General features: G+C 42.4%; 1 protein-coding gene across 1 annotated transcript; it reads right to left on the bottom strand.

Annotated features, from left to right (window-relative positions):
* Positions 1-6518: 6518 nt before the first annotated feature.
* Positions 6519-21090, bottom strand: ubald1a (UBA-like domain containing 1a). Its single transcript, XM_072455702.1, has 3 exons — positions 20801-21090; positions 20151-20210; positions 6519-8493 (listed from the first exon to the last, which is right to left on the bottom strand). The coding sequence occupies exons 1-3, from the start codon at positions 20906-20908 to the stop codon at positions 8179-8181; spliced, it is 483 nt and encodes a 160-aa protein (XP_072311803.1). The 5' UTR covers positions 20909-21090; the 3' UTR covers positions 6519-8178.
* Positions 21091-21308: the final 218 nt, after the last annotated feature.

Here is a 21308-nt window from a genome sequence, read left to right as displayed (position 1 = left end):
ACAGGCTGAGACAATGTTTGTGGCATGTTTAAAAGCCGCACAGTACTTCCAGTGTAATGCAGGAGGTATTGTTGTAGTGTGTGAAGCTGCTAAGTCCGGTGCTAATGCGTCCAGCCGTGTCGCGCCGCCAGAACAGTGAGCGGACACATAAAGCCGGCTTTGTGGATCTGAAGAGTGGCACACAGCCATTGTCCAGGTTCAGCGCGGTCACTCTCTCTCTCACCGGCACAAAGAGCGGGTTTCCCTGGACACTGGAGCTTTAAAGGCACAAGTTCAAGGTTTGGTGGGTGTTTACATACTGGCGGCTTTGCCACCAGAAACAAGTTAATTTCACTCAATCAAATCTGCAACACACATTCTGCATATAAAACTACAAAAACAACCTATTAAATACATACAAGCACTACATATATGCTTCCCAATATTTAATTCGTAATGAACAAATTCAATCAAACACGGCTCAGTCAGTAACTATTTAAGGAGTTTAGGAGTTAAAGCATTAAAGGAGCTGTACCTGATGATTTTCTTTTTCATGTAATAAAGTTAAATCGGTTTTGTCCCAGTAGATATATTGTAAAAGTAGTTATTTGAGAGAAAATGAGGTCAATGTACGCGCTTTGCATCTAATTATAGAAGGTTTTATTCTCTGGTGAAGCAGGAAGTGCGCTGTTAGCATGCTAATGTTTACTATATTTATGGCAACGCTCAATCTGGGCTGAGAAAGTTGAGAAAAGCGCTTATAAACTCGTCCCGGTGAATAATTGGGATGCTCAGAAGGCATTATGTAAGTGAGGAACACATGTGGACCGCTGCAAGGAGTGTAAAATGAACTTTGTTGTCCGTTTTTGACATTTTTAAGACAGTAAAAAACAGACACGACGCTTGGATTAAGTAGTCAATAAACCTGAATGCTTTGTTTTCCTTCATACTTTATTACGGGTAATAAAAGTGTTGTTATAAAGTGTTATCAGCCTCAGTTTTGAGTTATTTGTGGTTAGCTGGTGCATGACAACAAAAAACAATAAACTAATAAAGTTTGATGTGAGCTTTTGAATAGTAACATCATTTTGGGCTATTAGACAATGCACTTTACGGAGGATTTGAATGCAAAACGGATGTCTTTAAAAAAATATTTGGAACAAAAATGCACACAAAAAAACAAGCACATTTGTTTAGTGGCCCACTTACTTTCATTGAAGTTGTATGACACTTTGTAATTATTTCAGAACAGATATTAAACATTTATACTGTTCCCTCAGTGTTGTTGAAATGCCGTTTCATGAAATAAATAAAAAGATGTTTGAATAAAGTTTGTATAAAGTGTCTTTCTGAGCTGGCGTGGTAGGTGAATACATGGCTTAATGTGAGACTGAAGTTGTATGTACATGTTATTACAATTATTTAGCCAATCCCTGTCTGGATCAGAGCTATAATTTGCCCATAATAAAGCGTCACCTGTGTTTCCTCGGCGCGTTGACTCACTGTGGATTTACCGTGTGTTTGGTGTGTGTCAGAGTGTCATCTTCCCCCGCTTCCTGCAGTTGGTCTGGGCTTGTCTCCACCTGTGCGGACTCTGCAGTGACGCGCCGGTGCCAGGTTACAAACACACCCAATGTCATTCCTGTATCCAAATGTCCTCTTTTGACCCTGAAATGTAGATACAAGTTGAATTTTCGCAATCAGGCGCCATTCTTTTACTGATTAAGATGTCGTAATCACAGCCTTTCTTGACATTCTCTTGATTTGTGTCCATTCAAAACAGTGATGCGCCTCAGGGCTAGCAATGTGGTAAATACAACACAATTACAGCTTAATATTTGGGATCTATACTATACAAATCTGACAAAACAAGCCATAAATAAGATAAATTTAAGGTATTTTTGTAACATATTTAGTGTCCTTTTTCCTAAATCCAACCAATACATTTACTTTGCAAGCCCATTGGTGATCACACTTAGCCAACAACAACTAGTTCTTACTTTTAGCTTCATAAGTGTAGTAGCCCATGTGTTTAGAACAATAAAGTGGCTCTTACAGTAAATTGTTCATTTTGGAGCATCAATTTAGCATTTTCAAAATTTATTTCAGTTTACATCAGGGCTATTCAACTGAAGTTTCCTGTGGGCCAGATTTTTTGGAGGGCAAAGGCCTCTGGGCCGGAGGTGCACAACACTCAAAACACACGAAATTCTGGGTCTAGTTCAATAAATTGAGTCAATACAATAAAATGACTACTGCAAAATGCTTTAGCAACATTGTCCATCCAGTACTGAACCACTGAACATCTGCAAGACTCATTATCCGAGCAGAGCCATGCATTTGTAAGGTTTCAACTCAAATTCAACCAAATCAGTTTTATTTATGGTCAAACTGTGTTCTTCTCAGATTCAAGTCTAGCTTAAGTAACAAGAGCTTCAGACAGGTTTTCAATTATAACCCACTTTGGGCCAGTTCCAAACCTGATAAATACATAGTGAGAAAAACACATCTAACATAAATAGCAAATTAATCTGCAAAATAGCACACACAAGCAGACAATTTGTTCTTTGAGTCAGTCTGGTCTCGTGCCAGCTCTGTTACACCAGTGCTCTGTTATTATACCAGTGCTCTGTTACACCAGTGCTCTGTTACACCAGTGCTCTGTTACACCAGTGCTCTGTTACACCAGTGCTCTGTTACACTAGTGCTCTGTTACACCAGTGCTCTGTTACACCAGTGCTCTGTTACACCAGTGCTCTGTTACACCAGTGCTCTGTTATACCAGTGCTCTGTTATACCAGTGCTCTGTTACACCAGTGCTCTGTTACACCAGTGCTCTGTTACACCAGTGCTCTGTTACACCAGTGCTCTGTTATACCAGTGCTCTGTTACACCAGTGCTCTGTTACACCAGTGCTCTGTTACACCAGTGCTCTGTTATACCAGTGCTCTGTTACACCAGTGCTCTGTTATACCAGTGCTCTGTTATACCAGTGCTCTGTTACACCAGTGCTCTGTTACACCAGGGCCCACCAGTGCTGTTATACCAGTGCTCTGTTATTATACCAGTGCTCTGTTACACCAGTGCTCTGTTACACCAGTGCTCTGTTACACCAGTGCTCTGTTACACCAGTGCTCTGTTACACCAGTGCTCTGTTACACCAGTGCTCTGTTACACCAGTGCTCTGTTACACCAGTGCTCTGTTATACCAGTGCTCTGTTACACCAGTGCTCTGTTATACCAGTGCTCTGTTACACCAGTGCTCTGTTACACCAGTGCTCTGTTATACCAGTGCTCTGTTACACCAGTGCTCTGTTATACCAGTGCTCTGTTATACCAGTGCTCTGTTACACCAGTGCTCTGTTACACCAGGGCCCACCAGTGCTGTTATACCAGTGCTCTGTTACACCAGGGCCCACCAGTGCTGTTATACCAGTGCTCTGTTATACCAGTGCTCTGTTACACCAGTGCTCTGTTACACCAGGGCCCACCAGTGCTGTTATACCAGTGCTCTGTTACACCAGGGCCCACCAGTGCTGTTATACCAGTGCTCTGTTACACCAGTGCTCTGTTACACCAGGGCCCACCAGTGCTGTTATACCAGTGTTCTGTTACACCAGTGCTCTGTTATTATACAAGTGCTCTGTTATACCAGTGCTCTGTTACACCAGTTAAACCAGTGCTCTGTTACACCAGTGCTCTGATACACCAGTCCTCTGTTACACCAGTGCTTTGTTACACCAGTGCTGTTACACCAGTGCTCTGTTATACCAGTGCTTTGTTATACCAGTGCTTTGTTATACCAGTGCTCTGTTATACCAGTGCTCTGTTATACCAGTGCTCTGTTACACCAGTTACACCAGTGCTCTGTTACACCAGTGCTCTGATACACCAGTCCTCTGTTACACCAGTGCTCTGATACACCAGTCCTCTGTTACACCAGTGCTTTGTTACACCAGTGCTGTTACACCAGTGCTCTGTTATACCAGTGCTTTGTTATACCAGTGCTTTGTTATACCAGTGCTCTGTTATACCAGTGCTGTTACACCAGTTACACCAGTGCTCTGTTACACCAGTGCTCTGATACACCAGTGCTCTGTTATACCAGTGCTCTGTTACACCAGTTACACCAGTGCTCTGATACACCAGTGCTGTTACACCAGTGCTCTGTTATACCAGTGCTTTGTTACACCAGTGCTGTTACACCAGTTACACCAGTGCTCTGTTACACCAGTGCTCTGTTACACCAGTGCTCTGTTACACCAGTGCTCTGTTACACCAGTGCTCTGTTACACCAGTGCTCTGTTATACCAGTGCTCTGTTACACCAGTGCTCTGTTATACCAGTGCTCTGTTATACCAGTGCTCTGTTACACCAGTGCTCTGTTACACCAGGGCCCACCAGTGCTGTTATACCAGTGCTCTGTTACACCAGGGCCCACCAGTGCTGTTATACCAGTGCTCTGTTATACCAGTGCTCTGTTACACCAGTGCTCTGTTACACCAGGGCCCACCAGTGCTGTTATACCAGTGCTCTGTTATACCAGTGCTCTGTTACACCAGTGCTCTGTTACACCAGGGCCCACCAGTGCTGTTATACCAGTGCTCTGTTACACCAGGGCCCACCAGTGCTGTTATACCAGTGCTCTGTTACACCAGTGCTCTGTTACACCAGGGCCCACCAGTGCTGTTATACCAGTGTTCTGTTACACCAGTGCTCTGTTATTATACAAGTGCTCTGTTATACCAGTGCTCTGTTACACCAGTTAAACCAGTGCTCTGTTACACCAGTGCTCTGATACACCAGTCCTCTGTTACACCAGTGCTGTTACACCAGTGCTCTGTTATACCAGTGCTTTGTTATACCAGTGCTTTGTTATACCAGTGCTCTGTTATACCAGTGCTCTGTTATACCAATGCTCTGTTACACCAGTGCTCTGATACACCAGTGCTCTGTTACACCAGTGCTTTGTTACACCAGTGCTGTTACACCAGTGCTCTGTTACACCAGTGCTTTGTTACACCAGTGCTGTTACACCAGTGCTGTTACACCAGTGCTCTGTTACACCAGTGCTTTGTTACACCAGTGCTGTTACACCAGTGCTCTGTTACACCAGTGCTCTGTTACACCAGTGCTGTTACACCAGTGCTCTGTTACACCAGTGCTCTGTTATACCAGTGCTTTGTTACACCAGTGCTGTTACACCAGTTACACCAGTGCTCTGTTACTCCAGTGCTCTTCCCTGTAATAAGTTGCTGCTCGGTGTCAGACATGAGTCAAACAGGTGCAGTGATGATGGACCATCTGCGAGGCTGTTGTGTCCACAGGAGGCACTGACCCAGAAACCAATGTCCTTGTTTAATGTGAGGGATAGATAAACTGAAGCAGGCTTCAGCGCCTCTGCTATGCTAACACAGCTCCATTTACACATGCTAATCGTGTTATTGACCTTTCAGCATGATCTGGGAAACTTTTGCACAGACAGACAACATTTTTTGCAATGCTTTTTTGTGATTCAACTGAATGCGTGTCTGAAAATCTGCAGAAAAATCGTAATATACTTCCATGGTAATAATGTGTGTTGGCCTGGATTAGCGATGGCTGTATAATGGGAAGGCAGAAAGTGAGTGCAACAGGTGTGAGCGACATCTGGTGAGGGTTTTGGAGGTTATTTGCAGTTTATGACGTCCTGGTCTTATAGTATTTATTCATTTTAGACTGACTTAGTGCAAACACCATAGAGGTTGTATTAGACAGGAAGTACTGATGCTAACACACAGCCCGGTGCTGTTGTGTAGAGCACATTCTCTTCACAATGATTATGGGGCTCGTTCTGCCCTTCAAAACCTAAAGCAAAGCCATATGTGGAATTTTATGGTGGCTTTTAAAAATAAATGACAAAACATTAATTACAAAATCAAAACAAGTGCATACTTCCTCTACAGCGTAAACAATATGTACTGTCGAAAGTTTTTCACTCCAAAATATTAAATTAAAGCTATATTATCTAACATCCTTCTGCATTTGTTGCTTGCCCTGTTCTCACACGCTGCATCACCATCTTTTGGCACATATTCTGTATTTGGCATTTACTTTGCGCTGGCATAAATAACACTGGCACAGAGATATGGCGCTTTCCCAATGCGCTAAATGCAATCTTTACTTTTAAAGGATAGAGGTAGTGTGAGGACACAGAGCGGCATGTGTTAATGTAGAGTTAGAGCCTGTGGACAGCTGCTGTTTCTGTTTACACCAGAGATGATGACAGAGGAAGGAGAGCGAGATAAGTATGACCACTGTCCCACTGCTGTCTGAAGACGTGTGCACTTCTGTTTTACCTGAGGTTGAATTATACTTTTTCAGAGCTGTAAAACATGGCTTGGTTGTCTGGCTGGAGACTGTGCTAATTGAGCTTGGCGAAGAGGTGTCCGAGCGTGAGGCATTCATCTTCTCACTTTCATTACTGCGCTTGTATTCGAGGCTACACAAGCAGAAAGCTCAGCGTAGTAGAGTAAACATTTACACAACACCGTTAGGAGTAGGTAGACATACAATATTTATTTAGGTTCACAAAAATGATAAGTTAATTATCAGGTAGTCCACAAATATTGTGGGAATGGTCTCATACAGTCATACAAGCAGGAAACGTATATGAGAAACCATTTAGGAACAGGCCCACCGATAAACGCTCAGATTTAACCAAATAAAGTATGGAGCAGGAAAAAGGATCAACTGAAACATTAGTTGAAAATAAAACTGATTTATCATCTCCATAATTTCTATAATCACTTTATCTTAAAGTCCCTTGGCTTTAGTCAAAATATCTTTCTTTCCTCTCGAATAATCTTCAGAATGGACAGAGTCAGGCTGACCCTGTGTGAAATATTGCCGTTTGACAGGGGGTTTCCTGCCCTGCCGCTCCGTTACAAGAGGACCAGAGCTCAAAGACACTGAAATGCAGTGAGAACCCTGAGAAGGGCTTCATTTCTGTAGAAGTCTGTAGTGTGCCAAAATAACCAGCAGTGAGCTTCCCTCAATCTGAAGTCTCAACATTTAGTCTCAAATCTGAACTAAGCTGCAATTGCATTTCTATTGGCTTTGGGAATGAGCCCCACCTCCTCTTCCCCTGAACACGCCTCCTGATCATGTATGTTTGCTACAAAAAGTCAGACTTTTATAAACACATCATGCAAAGTGGCAATTTCTGTTTAAAAAGATGGAGTAGTTGTGGTTTTATGTATGAAGTCATTTTAGCTGCTTTTGATTCACTCTATCCAGAAAAAGAACCCCCCCACCCCCCTTTTCAAAACTCCCCCATAACCCCTCAACAAACAGAACAATTATCATAATAAACAATATTATATTAAACCATGATTTCTCATTATGCTTGTAATATCCAAATCTCCAGAAAAGTATACATACAGTGGACAGCTGAAGTCTGAGTCCAGGTCTTTAAGCCGTGTCAGCGCTGAAGGAAAAGCTGTTGCTGCGAGGAACAGTTAGTAGAAAGAGAAACTTTAAAAACATGTCCTGCATCGTCGACGGCAACAGTTGGTTTAAGAATCCCTGATTGGCTGAAAGAAGTCAGGTGACCACCAGGTGAGGTAAGTAAGTCCCACCTTGACGATGGGGATGACAACATGGTCTAAACTCTACGTGTGACTGTTACATTTGATTCAAAGCGGTCTACTTTCTCACATGCCGACGCTCTCAACGATCCTCCATGATCCCCCATGATCCCCCGTGATCCTCCAGGATCCTCCACGAGTCTGCGTCCAAGTCCCTCTCCTCATGCAGCACAGACGCCAGGTCCTAGGTGAAAAAACTCAACTAAAAAGTGAAATTGCATCTGCTGCCTCCAATGTTCTCCAACATCACCGAGAATCCTTGGGCGTGACCATTTTTTTTTTAGATTTCTTTTTTTTTTTTTTTTAGTTCAATAATATTTCTCTTATCTATGCATTTACTTACGAAAACTAACAAAGGTTTGAGTTGCTCTTAGTACTATGTGGGTGCGTATCTTTTTTCTATTTTTGTATTAACATTTGCATTGGTTTTCTCCTCTTCATTGTCCACAATGAGTTTTTCTTGGTTTGCGTAGTTTGTCTCTTTCCGTTGGTGTCGGCGCACCCCAGTGTTTGGGGGGAAAAGACTGAAGCCCCTGTCCCCCCTCCCTCCCCCCTCAGTCCCTGCAGCGCTTCATCTCTCCGCCTCCATGGCGACACTGGCCTTCTGCTCCTGGCCCGTGTGAGGGTTGACAGGTGTGGGCCAGGCGGGACAGGGTTGTGTGGGGGGCTGCCCGTGAGTCCAGAATCCCTGTGTGGGCTGTGGTGCGCTCACACCCGCTGTCATGCCCCAGCCCTGAGGGACGGGCGGAGACGTCGCCATGGCAGCAGCCATACTGCTGCCTCCACTGCCGCTGGTGAAGCTCTCCGATGCCTTGAGCCGCGAGAACATGGTCAGAGCGTCTGGGAAGTTTGGGGGCGTGGCTGGTGTGTTGGCTGGGGTGCACATCTGAAACAGCAAAGACACGTGTCAGCGCTTCACAAAACGATCACACTTTAGAACCTCGCACATCTGGAAGGGTATTTTTAGTGATACAAGTAATATTGCATCAGTAATATGTAATGTTCTGTTTTTTCAGAGCACATCCCATTTCAAGCAAGCGGCCATTGCAGCTTTTCAGAAAAGTGTGTGTAAAATGTTTGAAAATGAAGGTAATGTTTGACATTTCATTAGAACATTCAAACAAAAACAATCACCAAAGTAATTTGAGAAAAGATCTGCCTGAAAAGACAATATGAACAAAATTATAAACAACACTTTGGTTTTTTCATGAGCTGAACAAAATATGTACCTTTTTTTCTAACACAAACAACCCATTTCTCTCAAATATTGTTAAGAATCTGTTCAGTCAACAGGAATAGAATCTTCTTACATTGAATAATTCAGTTGCTTACATATCTAATCATTTACAACAGTTTGATAATTAGACCAAATGAAAGTGGTAGTGCCTCAGGCGTGTCGTACCGTCAGAGGAGCAGAGTTAGTCACGCGGGGTCAAAGGTTTCTCTGGGGAGAGCTCCACACAAACATCCACACTCACTGTTAATGCGTCCCTTTGAGCTCTAACCTTGTTTTTGTTCCACCAAACACCTCATGGACCTTGTGTTCGCAAAATAGTCTTCACCTGTCCCTCCTCTTCCTCTTTTAGACATTTACACCGTGTTGTACTTCCTTTCCGTTTGTGACCAGGAAAACAACACATATTCCCATCGGAGTGTTTGAGGTAGACATGCAATAAAAATAAAACCGACTGAATCATTTGTAAAGTTTAGACAACTCCTGAACAATGTCTACGGTTTGTATTGGGGGGATTGTCTGCCAGTCGGAGGCAGTGGGAACGCTACACATGCACCACCTCCACCAGATGCATGGAAACTATTCAACCTCGTTTGACCTAATACTGACCCCTTCACTGCGAGATGGAGCACCCGTCCCTTTAGGGTGTAACCGGGCCAGTGTGCCCCCTAAAAAACTACTGGTAAAAGGGTTCGGAGCGTGCCAGGCGCCTCTTTGTGTTGTGAAAAGTGAGCGCGCAGAGACAGGAAGTGCTGGCTCATGTCTTTAGAGCGGCTTCCTGCGGTAAATGGACACCCTGGAAAAGTTGGCGTGACCTCCTTGATCCTTCCTGAAACGGGACTGAGCTGGCAGTGCCCGCGTGGTGAGATGTAGGCGAGCGCAGATTAGACGATCGATGCCGCTTTACTTTCTTTGACCTTTGAATCCAGTGCTTGAGGAGTGATTTAGTGTTTACAAGAGGAGGTCAGACTGACTTCAGAAGATTAAGACGTCTGCGTGTCCGGGAAGAAACTGATCAACGCACACAAACAAAGTATAACCATGTCTGGATTTTGGAAAACTGTTCTTACACTGGGATAACATTGCGTTAGTAGCGATGTGACAGGCAACTGAATAATTTAAGATTCAGTGTTGAGTTGTCATCACACTAACATTTCAAACTATTTCGACACTAAGGAAAAGGCTCGTTACACAATTTCGATACCAGATTGCTTATAAAAGAGAAAAGCGAAAGCTATTTTTCAGACAATAGAATGGATAGAATAGAAATAAAAGTACTTTCTTTGTGGGGTTTTATCCTAGATTTCATTAAACTCAAGCTGATGTTCTGATGTTTATGTCACTTGCATCAATGAGTATCTAGTATAGATTAGTGGCGTTTGATACGTTTGACAAGTCTAATTCTGTGCACTTATGAAACTAGATCAAAAGAAAATGTCGATGTGAACTAGCTAAATCCTTTACAAAGTGAACAGGGAAAGGACATTTTTGGAAAAACCTTCACAAAGGCAAAACGGTCTTGCAAATTACACTATTTCTCGACACAGCAATGGAAACAGTGGCATCTACCAAACATTTCCTGATAAATGTCCTAAAAATCAATTATTCTGCCAAAAGGTACACTGAAAATTGTCTGTCATTTCCCATTTGCAAGCTTCAGCAGTGATGTAATAGTGAGCACTTTTCAGCACAAAAATACACTATATGCTAACTATTAAATGCTTCTTTATCAGAACCCTTGCTACTGTAAAACATGACCACACCACACAAGGAAGGGAGGATGTACGGAGCTTTCCTTGTGGAATTTAAACGCTTCCGAGCCCCGAACACCCTCTCAAAAAAGTCACTGTTTACGTCTCCCTGGCAGGCAGATTAAAGGTGTCGTACTGCTGTGACAGTGCGGGAGAAGCGGGTTACTGTGTGCTCTGCTGTCAGTGTATTAAGCGGCCGAGTGGCAGATTAACTCACTGCGCTGGACCATGGTCAGGAGGGGAACGCCGGACGAGAGCTGCTTAGACCCAGGTTCAAATCCAGACGGCTGACGCGCACTTGTCAGGGCTCGCCGAAGCCACCGCAACGGTTAATGGTTTAAGCCCAGTTAAATAATGATTTGTGTAAAACATACATCATTTACAGGTCAGAACAGTGGATAATGATTAAAGTCACAGCAGATCGCAAAGTGCCAAAAGCAATTGGAGAGTTGTCGTCATGACTATTTTTATTCCAATAAGCATCACATAGGATTACATGAATTCATTTTATTTTGTAGACATTTAGCCCAAATTAAGACAATTTTAGAATAGAACTAGATATAGAAACATGTCAGGCTGATGTGAATGTTTGCACTTTCTCTGTGTGTATAAAACCTGCCAACTCCACAGACATGTTTTGCAATACATGTTGTAATATTATGCCGTATCATTTCCATCTTCTCTCAAAAGGTCAATGCTCAAAAATGTTACAGTAAATTGAATTGAGCTACTAAAACCCTGCTTGGTCAGAAAAACACAACACAACTGGATATTGTGTGTGCTAAATGTGCAACCGCGACCAACATGGCCAGATAATATAAGATGAACACAATCAAGAAAGAAAAACAAGTATGAACAAGATGAGCTCCGTTTCTTTGTTGCATGGGAACAAATAAGAAACCATCAGAGTCTGTAAATCATAAACCAGAAATTAATGAAAGGTAAAGACAATATTAAACTCTTTCTGTTAATTAACAGTAACGTTTTTAAAGAGCAGAGGGTCATATTACGTGTGTTCTGGTTCTCTGGTACCATATTACTCTCATCACTTAGTAAGCTGTGTGTCTAGCTATCCATAAAACAACCAAACTTGCCTCTTTAAAACAGTAAATCAGCAGGTATGCAGTCCTCTGTATGTCCCTGAGACAGTAACAGCAGTTATTATTGTATCAAATGACAGCGCAGGAAAAGTACACACGCAGCGCTTTAAATCTGGGAGGTCCAAGTCAGTCATTTTCAGTGCGGCATTTGTTCTACACAGATGGAGGCGCAGACCGGGAGAGAGTTTGTGTTCAAAACAAGAGCTGGCAGAGAGGTGTTGCCATGGGGACGGTTGTTACGAAGGAGATCTCCCGTTGACGGGACGGTGGTGCTGTGGTTTGCCGTCCACCATCTCTTGGCGTTCGGCGCGTGGCAGAGGAAAGCGATCCGAACGGGGCGGAGCTGAACCTACACCTCGTCGCAAATCCACAACACAGGATGTTTGTGAAGATACACATTAAGTCTCCAAATGTACCTACAGTGCGTCTTTATATGCTCTTATTGGGGTTGTTAATGTACGCAGAAGGCCAATAAACGTGTGCTAGTGTCCAGTTACTGCTCTTGACCTCCGTAGTTTAAGTGAACTTGTTCCAGTCGCCTCTTCGCTCTCTAGATTCTTTGGCGTAATGGATATGCAACGTCTCCAGCAGCTGCCGGGGGAATTTTAAGCCAAATCTTGAAATGTAATCGCTTGGTTTCCGCAAACATCACTTACAGGTCAAAGGAAGTCATTGTTAGGAACAGAAGAACAGAAGACAAACTATTCAAGAGTCGGGATGGCTTATTGAGCTGTTCCTCTGATTGGTCTGACTTGTAATTACACTATTGTTCACAAACCAAAAGCATTGTACTACCCACGCCATGGTTCGCCTCTGGAGTTGCTTCTGGAGTTTGCTTAATTTACACAATCTGGGATCCACATCAGAAGAGCAGTCAAAGTCTTGCTTGTAGTAGAAACTATAAATTAGTCTAATACACCAGTGGTACCACCAAAGAAAAGATCTGGCTTCCCGAGTACCACCAGATCTAAACTGGGTCTATAACAGGCCTAATTGAAGTCTAAATCAGGGCTAAAGCAGCTCTTTTTGGATAATATGCACCTGAAGAGATGTCCACATACCGCCTGATGGACCCCCAGTGGTACACGTACCACAGTTTGAGGAACAGTGATCTACTCAATAACTCAAATGAATATTTATGATGTCCTTGATATAGATATGCATATCAAGATGTTTGCTGGCAACCCTTTCTAGGGAAAAATAGAACATCTTGTCACCTACAGTGTAATTCTAAAATGTTATTGCACCTCTGTCATTGTGAAACTAAAACCAAATGTCTGTCTTGCTCTCCATCCTTTTTCACACACACACTTAGAATTTGAGCTGCAAATTTATGCCCAGAATATAATACTTGAGCATTAGAACGTAAAATGTCCTTAACCTTAAATGTTTTTTTTTTTTTCCATTTGGTCAATACTAGTTTAAATAAATGCTTGATTCTGGAACTGGATTTTAATGACAGTAAATTCCAGTTCAGACTTTGCTCTCGATCATTGGCTGAATGTCTACACGCTCCCTTTTCCTGTTTGATGCAACAACTTTCCTTTCAAATAAACACTTTGGACCAGAAAACATCTTTTAAAAAATAGAATACAAAATTATGAATCAACAACATAGATTTATAAAGTGATCAAAAGTTGCTGTAGCCTGGATGATGTTGTACGAGTTAAACACAAACATAAAGTTAGCAGAACAATTCCAGGCATTAGAGAGAACGCCTTGGCGGATTGTGCCCTCTAATTTGCTTTGTGTGTTTTCATAGCTTGTTTCTTTAGTGCCAACAAAGAGCAGCTGAGGAAGGCGCTGACAGCTAAATAACAACTCCTAACCCTGGAAACCCTAAAACAACTGAGCAAAATAAGATAAGACTCATCTAGTGTTTATATAAGACACTTCCAGTAAAGAGCTAACAGTTCTCTTACATTTAAAAAAAAATGGGATGTTGTGATTTTGTTCAAACCGCAACAAACTGACGGTTGAATTCTGCTCTGGTATAGCGCTTGCGACACAGTGAAGGAAGTAGATTATAAAATGAAGTCAGATAGTAAGTTGCTTTCACTTACAGGAACTAGACGCTCCAAAGTTATGACTGTTTGAATAAAGCGTTGCTACATTAGCTGCACGTGACACTACCTTGCAGTTAAATCTTTAAAAAGGGAGTGTTTCGTCTGTAGCCTAGCACCACTGTGTTTTGGAGCAGAATCACACGCAGCTTACCAACAGATAATGAGTATTTAAGAACTCTGCCAAAGTCACAACATGCATCTCCATTTGTCTATTGCTACATGATACTGAGCTTCACCAAGGCCCGCTATTAAAGGCTTAGAGAGCAGAATGGCAGGAGCGTTTGGGCCCATTCTGCTCGGGCCATGTTCAAAATAATAAGGTGCTTCATAACCCCAAAATACTGTGGAGGCTCGTTTGTTTGACAAATTGACTGGCGCCAAAATCAGAATAAATGCCCACAACCACGTAAATCACATTTTTGTTTTGTGTCAACCAAGCGCCACCAATCCTACATTAAATAAGTAAACTAAGAAATAAAGCTGGTTTTGAATGGGAAAGACTGTTTGTATAGGTTTCAGAGTGTGTTTGTGCAATCATTCTAAACAAGTCAGTCCTGGAAGCACCTGTAACTAAGCAACATCAGATGATTGATTGGAACGATGACATGTATCCCAGCTAATTTTCTTTATTTATATATATATATATATATATATATATATATATATATATATATATATATATATATATATATATATAACATAAACCCAGCTAATAATTGATTTCAACATTTATTTTCCTCATTAAATCAAAATTAAAACACTTTTATTTCAAGAGTTACTTTTTACAGTTTGAATTTAAATTGTATCAACTCAGCACACACTAGCCTAGAGTATTCTTGAGCAAAATCCCTGTCAAGATTTGCAACGCTAAATAAAGGCACAGGTAATCGTAGGCAGGACAGTACTTTAGGATAAACGCCAAATACTACTGTTCAAAATTCATAACTCAAGCCATATTAATGCAACAATTAAGGTCAAGTTGCGATGAACAATCAGGTAAAAAATAGTGTCTTCAAATGTCCCTTCCAGTAGTGTGATTGACTCTGGAACTTGCCCTTAAGCCCAGCAGGGAGCCATAGATGGAGTGTATAATTGTTCAGACCCAAAGCAGCGACATGAGGGGGACAGCTGTGGCTAAATGTTTGAGCTAACTTTAAGCGCGCGACCTGAGCCGTGACCCCAGCACTGGCCTTTACTCAGAAGTGTCTGACCATTAGCTGGATTGACTCGCTTTGTTTTGACCGTGCACAGTGAGTAGGGGGCAAACAAATGCATAGGAAAAATAGTGACACTAGAATTTCTACTGTCAACTGTCTGGGCAGTTGGCAGTAGAAATGCTAACGGCTAACAATAGCGTTTCAGTGGTGTACTCCGATCTAGAGGGAGTAGGAGCTTGGCCCAGTGACTGAACAGGCTGGCGACAGAAACTACTGGGTCAAAGGTTGAGGAGAGAACAAAACATTGCTGCAGTGCTTGCCTTTCCCTACGTTTTGCAATACCACAATCATTCAGTAATAATCAGTGGGAAAAATATTTGTTCAAGCAGTGACAATTTCCTCCAGCATTGAGTCATGAGCTTCTGCAGGTCGTAAAAGGAGACACGTTTCAGCCAATGAAAAATAAATGACCGATTGAACTGAAACTGCTATTTGAACCGGTTGCCCTTTGTGTTTATTCTTTTTTTTATATGGAGTCAGTCTGAAAAGTTCCAACTATAGTCCTTTTATATCCGAGGTTAACGGTACTGCACATATAAAAGCGGCCCGGGGAATGTGTGGGTCAGGGTCTACTTGTGTAAAAGGCAGTTAAGACGAGGCGGGAGAAGGGGACAAGCACGGGAATAGCAGAGGTCCGGGACAGAGCAGTCAGCTGACCATCTCTGTGAAAACAGCCCAGGGCTCAGACAATGCCTCAACCCACTCTTTATGCAACAAGACTCCCCTGAGCCCTTGTGTTTTCCCAGTTGTGGGCCTGACCCCTGTGCGTCTGGGAGGACTTTTGACTTGTAGAACCAGCGTGAAACTCTTATGCTGAAGTCTGCTCGTGAACACATCTGTTCCCTGCTTCCGGCCCACATGGATACCCAAAAGTTCCTATGTATATGACGAGAGGCTGTGTGGTTAAGGTTCTGGGAAGGTTCAGGCATGGAAACGTGCAGGGCAGCATGCTGGAACAGGCAGTGCTCAGGCCAACCCTCCTCAGATGTGGAGAGGTGCTCTGCATGACTGTCACTTATTGCTTTTATTGCTCAACTATTCCTCCTCTCTGGCCTATATTGCACAGCGTTTATTGTTCATTGATGAACTGGATTCCAACACGTGATAATTTCTTGACAAATGAGTTCATTTCTTCAAATAAATGTTTCAGAACATTCACCGCAAACGCCAAGTTTACATAGCTCTCTTACATAGAGATAACTCCTGTTAAGTCAGAGAATCAGAGCATCAATGCAACGCATTGTAACCAATGTGTGTTCCCCTAACTCTACTGTACTTTTGAAAATGTCCCCCTTATTTTTGAATCCAGCACTAGCAAGGAACTAATAATGACAAGGCCCTCAAGCCTCTACAGCACTACAGTTAGTTTGGAAAGAAAATTAATACCTTAAAACGTTTACTTGGGCTTTTAAAGACATAAAAAACATGCTCTTAAGATGTACCCTTTCCCCCAAATGCTACTATACACATGCTTGACATGTTTGGATGTGCCTTTGATATGGTGAGCTTCTGACTAAAGATAAACAACCATTGGCACATGATGTTGCAACATCAGAGCACACCATCAGCCAAAAACATCAGATACATCTCAGATACAATTATAACATTTTCACTAGATTTTATCTGTACCAAATGCATTTAGAAACTGAAACTACTATACTGGAAAATTGCCTTAACTTTTTGTGATAAACATTAAATTCAAATAAACAGGATTGGATTGGTCGAGCGTGAAGCCAGACACAGTTCCAGTGGATGAACAGCATCTTGACTCAAACTAGCCGGATTACAAAACACAACAGACGTGCTGAACAATGGAACAAACTCAAGTGGATTTGAGCTGGGTCTGGACTTAATGAACTCATGGGAGTCATTCCTGCCACGACAGATAACACCTTGTTTCTGTTGCAGCTGACTCACAAAGCCCCTCTCTTAGCTTGGTTATTGTACCCAAATACTTGCCATTGCCTGCCATTAGCCCGATTTAGCCATACATCCTGACGAACTATACGTGTTCTTCATTGGAACACGTATAGTTCTACATCTTTCTTTTCTCTGCGTGATCCAGAAGCGCATGATGATTTATGAGGCTAATTATACCTCTTGCTCTTCTGCACAGGGCACTCCATGCTTCAAACCTCTTTCAAAGCCGAGAGAAAGACTGAGTTTAGACACCGCCTGGACGCCCAAGTTGACTGTTTGTAGTTACCAGAAACGTTAACAAACTCACACCCACTTTTATCACCAAAAAAACTGAGATCAGATAGTGCCGGTTGACTCAACTGGCCCCTATGGAAATCTGTGAAAGTAAAGTTCTTCAAAATTAGCCTTTCTAGGAGGGATTATTTGTGTTAGCCTGACCTACAAAAGAAGTTGCAGCATGAAGACTAAACTAGCCGCAAAAATGGCATCCATAAAGCAGTTTCTAGAGCTCAGTCAGATGATGAGGGGGACATGGAGAGGGAAGGGGGGCAGGGTGGGGGAGTCACATGTTCCCAAACAGCGGTGGAAGTCATCCAGCTGAGCGACTTCCTGGTGTGTCACATGAGGATTCATTCATTTTATTGCGGCATTTTGCGCACCGCATGGAGGAGTCATGGAAACTAACACAGACATGTTTGTATTTTAACACAATACACGCAGCCATGTTCCTTCCAGCTCATTCAGTAATAGTTGTGTCGGAAGCTTAACTCCTGATTTAGGTCCACTCAATATATTACACAGATGTTGTATGAGCCAAGTTTAGGCACTGGAATTCCCCAAATGGTGTGTTTCACTTTTTACTGGTTTGTCTATTTGCTATTTAACCCCAGGAGTAGAATAGATAGAAGATAAAAGATATATTTTTACCCTAAACTTTAATAAAATATAAACAGACATCTAGTCCAAAGCCAAATGGGCCTGAACAGTCCAGAACACATGACCAAAGAAATACTTGATCATGTTTTAACCCAACATATGCAGTCTTAGTAGTTAACACAGTAGTATTCTGGTAGATGAATCACATGAATGACCAGCCTGACGGATATCGGGTTTCTTTACTGGCAGCCCGAGCTTACGTATGAATGAAGTAGAGTGTTTAATGTTTGATAAGAGATTAAAGCTCCAGGCTGAGGGACATCTGCAACATTTAGCATTCCTTGTGATGAATTGTCCTCAACCTGGTGGATCAGGACACGAGAACGAGCTGATAAAGACGCAGCATTTGATTAAGCGAGACCTCGAAGTCAAAACATAAGTTGCTTTGTTCGATTCAGGGACATGGTGTTTATGGCATACAGAAGGGGAGTCAGTGGAGAGAGATGGTAGTTCTTCGCTCCTGGACCTGAGCTGTGAAAGGGTCCATTTTGGAACGTGTGAGAGCAGCATCCTGTCGGAATGCGTTTGTGGTTGCTGTGTTTGAATGAGCTGGGTATGTTTGAAGGCGGGGAGGGGGGGGGGAGAGTGCTGACCACGGATGGAAGAGCGGAGATAAATAAACAAGCCCTTCATAAAAGAGTTTACATCCGGCTTTATAGATAAATATATACTTTCAACACTGAAGTGAGTAAACTTCTGTGTAACGAGCCACTGCGTCATAGATTAGAACTATATAGAAGACAAAAGCACAATAGGTCATCTTTAAATCATTTATCCAGACACCCCATGTGTAAAAGAACTGAATAAGATTAATATCTGCCTTTTGTGAATTCCTTTTGTGAACCAGATTTTTTAAAAGCCATTATATATGTTTTTCAAAATGATGCATTCTTTTGTTTCCAAGATGGTTTCTGAATCCGACATATTGCAACAAATGATTGGATCAATCATAATTTGATCCACCAGCCTCATTCATGGTATGCACTGGGCCTCCGCTGTAACAATAGCATAAAGCAGCTCATTGCTCACTCAGTCCATAAACGGAGTGACCTACATGTACATGATGTCCTAACCTGCCATGGTATCTACGGCCAGAGCTGGAGACACTAGGGCAGGTGAACAATCAAAGCAAAAATCTTTAGCCTACAAAACAAACTGAGCTCATCTGTAACAAATAAACAGTGAAACTACAGCAACCGAAGAGGAAACATTTTACAACTGGATATTATAATAGTGGACATACCGTGTTTATTGTAACAGGCACTAAAATAACGCGACTGAAAATCTTGACTATTCATGCTATGATTCAGTGCTTGCTTCTAATTTAATTATTTGTTCCCAAAGTGAAGCATTTAGGTGATAATTTCCCATTTCCTGATCCGAAGATGAAGAACCTCTGTCTATGCTTAGGGTTTTTAAATAAAAGGTGCTGCAAACCACTCGCAAATATTTGAATTAGCACGTTGTAAATGTACACATTAGAGAGACACACACACACATCACTCATACATTATGCAATCAAATGTTAATATTTGCTCTTAATATACTCTGAGGTTTATCTTTGATGGATAGAAACCAAACACACGCTCAGACTTAAAAAAGGCGACTCAAACTGATTTGGTCAAAGCTCTGTACATCCTTGTCAGGGTTTTAGCAGAGAGCAGCTGTGCAGCGCTGCGTGCACATACAGCTGCAGACAAAGGCTTGTGTGCTGCTGATACAAATACTTAGTGTTTCGTAATGTTCAAGCCGTTGCTGCGCTCGCTGCTCATGTATGCGTGTGTGGAATATCCTACAGCTTTTACATTTCTTCACAGTCCGCCTCTAACGCGTTGAGGAGACAAGGAGAATGCAACTGCTACAGGGGCTATTTATGAGGCACAGCTGTCCTTCCAGGAAATAAAAATACATATTCTTTAAGGCATAGATATCCTATTACCATGTGCTAATTGTCATTTTAGGGCAAATATTGAAGTAAGTGGGAGTCTACTTGGTGTAGAATATATTTTGCCTGTGTACTGCACACCATTCCACAGTCACGCTCTGCTTTCAAAGAGGCTGCAGCTACATGCCTGCCCCTGTGTTTATTTCTGGAAGCTCACAACATGGCCGACATGTGCTTTGTTATTGTTAGTACAACATCAAATCTAATGCCTTTTAAGGAGAATTGTACACCTTGTTTTGAATCGAAATACACCAATAACTAGTGCGTACACATATGTGGGCCTATTGTATGGAAAGAAAAATGTATTAAACAAAACAATGCCTCAATGCAGATTGAGAGCAGAGCAAATGTGAACGTCGACTCACTGCACTCACCATTTGATGATGATGGCCATATGGAATATTTGTTTCTTGAAAAAACGTACTGAGGGCAGTCTATAATGAAACACAAGAAAACGACACTTTATTCCACATTGGGCTATAACATGAGGCTGCAATCTAGCGTGCTTTATTTGTGTTCCCATACATTTATAGGAAGTCCGTGATATTACAAAGGGTAACACAACACATAGACCATGATATTAATAAGTAGCTTGTAACAGACGTAACAATCAATCCCTCTGGTCTTTTGTAAACGAGTGGACACGGCGGCGGTCATCGTTATTGCATAATCGCACGCGTTGGCCTCGCCTGTACACTGCTGTCATGTGTCGGATTAGAGTATTTAATCTAGAGTAAATCTAATTGAGTGTGCTAGCGGTACCACGGCGTCATGTGCTTTCTGTGAAAATGCCCCGCGACATAAAAATGTGACGTGCAATGCGTTTAAGTTGTGCGTAAATGTAAGCAACACGCGAAGCAACTCAAATGAACATGTTGTAACTATCACTAAAGCCGTGTTTGGCCGTAAGCTCTCTAAAGCCACGCTGCAGATAAGTAGCCTCGGCCAAAGCCACCTCCCGAGTATAAACAATGCCACACGGCTAACATTAGCATGCAGAGTCCCTGGTGTTTGCTCCGTTTACCTCAAACTGCCAATGTGCCGCTTGCAAAAGCTGCTTCGCCTGGTCTGCCGCACATCCCGCCGTCAGGACAAACTGGTTAATCATGACTTGATGTTTAAGTTCATCCATTTTCGACGCTCTCAGTGTCCTACTGGCGGCAGCTGGCTCTCGGGCAGACTTTCGACCTCTTTTCCTCTTTTCTTCTCTCTAGTTGTATTCCTTTTCGCTGCTCAGACGTCCACCATTACAGCCGGTCGAGCAAACACAAATATTTACTGTAGGAGCGGTAGTGGAAGGAGCCGGCGCTGATTGACAGCAGGATCCAGCCAATCACAGCAAATACATGTTGGTGGGACTTGTGTGCCGCGAGCCCAGGGTCTCTGGCTGAGGAGGCGTTAGTACCATCACACAGTCTTATTCTACGGCAAAACTCTTGTTGGAAAAACATTGTTTGACTTCTTTAAGTGATTTTTGTGTTGTGGTACAATTAAGGCGTTTATGTCCCGATAAACCAAACATTTGTAGTCGA

This window comes from Eucyclogobius newberryi, unplaced genomic scaffold (assembly GCF_026437365.1).
Source record: "Eucyclogobius newberryi isolate DKJ021-1_F unplaced genomic scaffold, fEucNew1.0.hap1 SCAF_20, whole genome shotgun sequence".
In the NCBI taxonomy this organism is placed as follows: Eukaryota; Metazoa; Chordata; class Actinopteri; order Gobiiformes; family Gobiidae; genus Eucyclogobius; species Eucyclogobius newberryi.
Note: the sequence above shows the minus strand (reverse complement) of the source record. Positions and strands in the feature narration are given on the sequence as shown.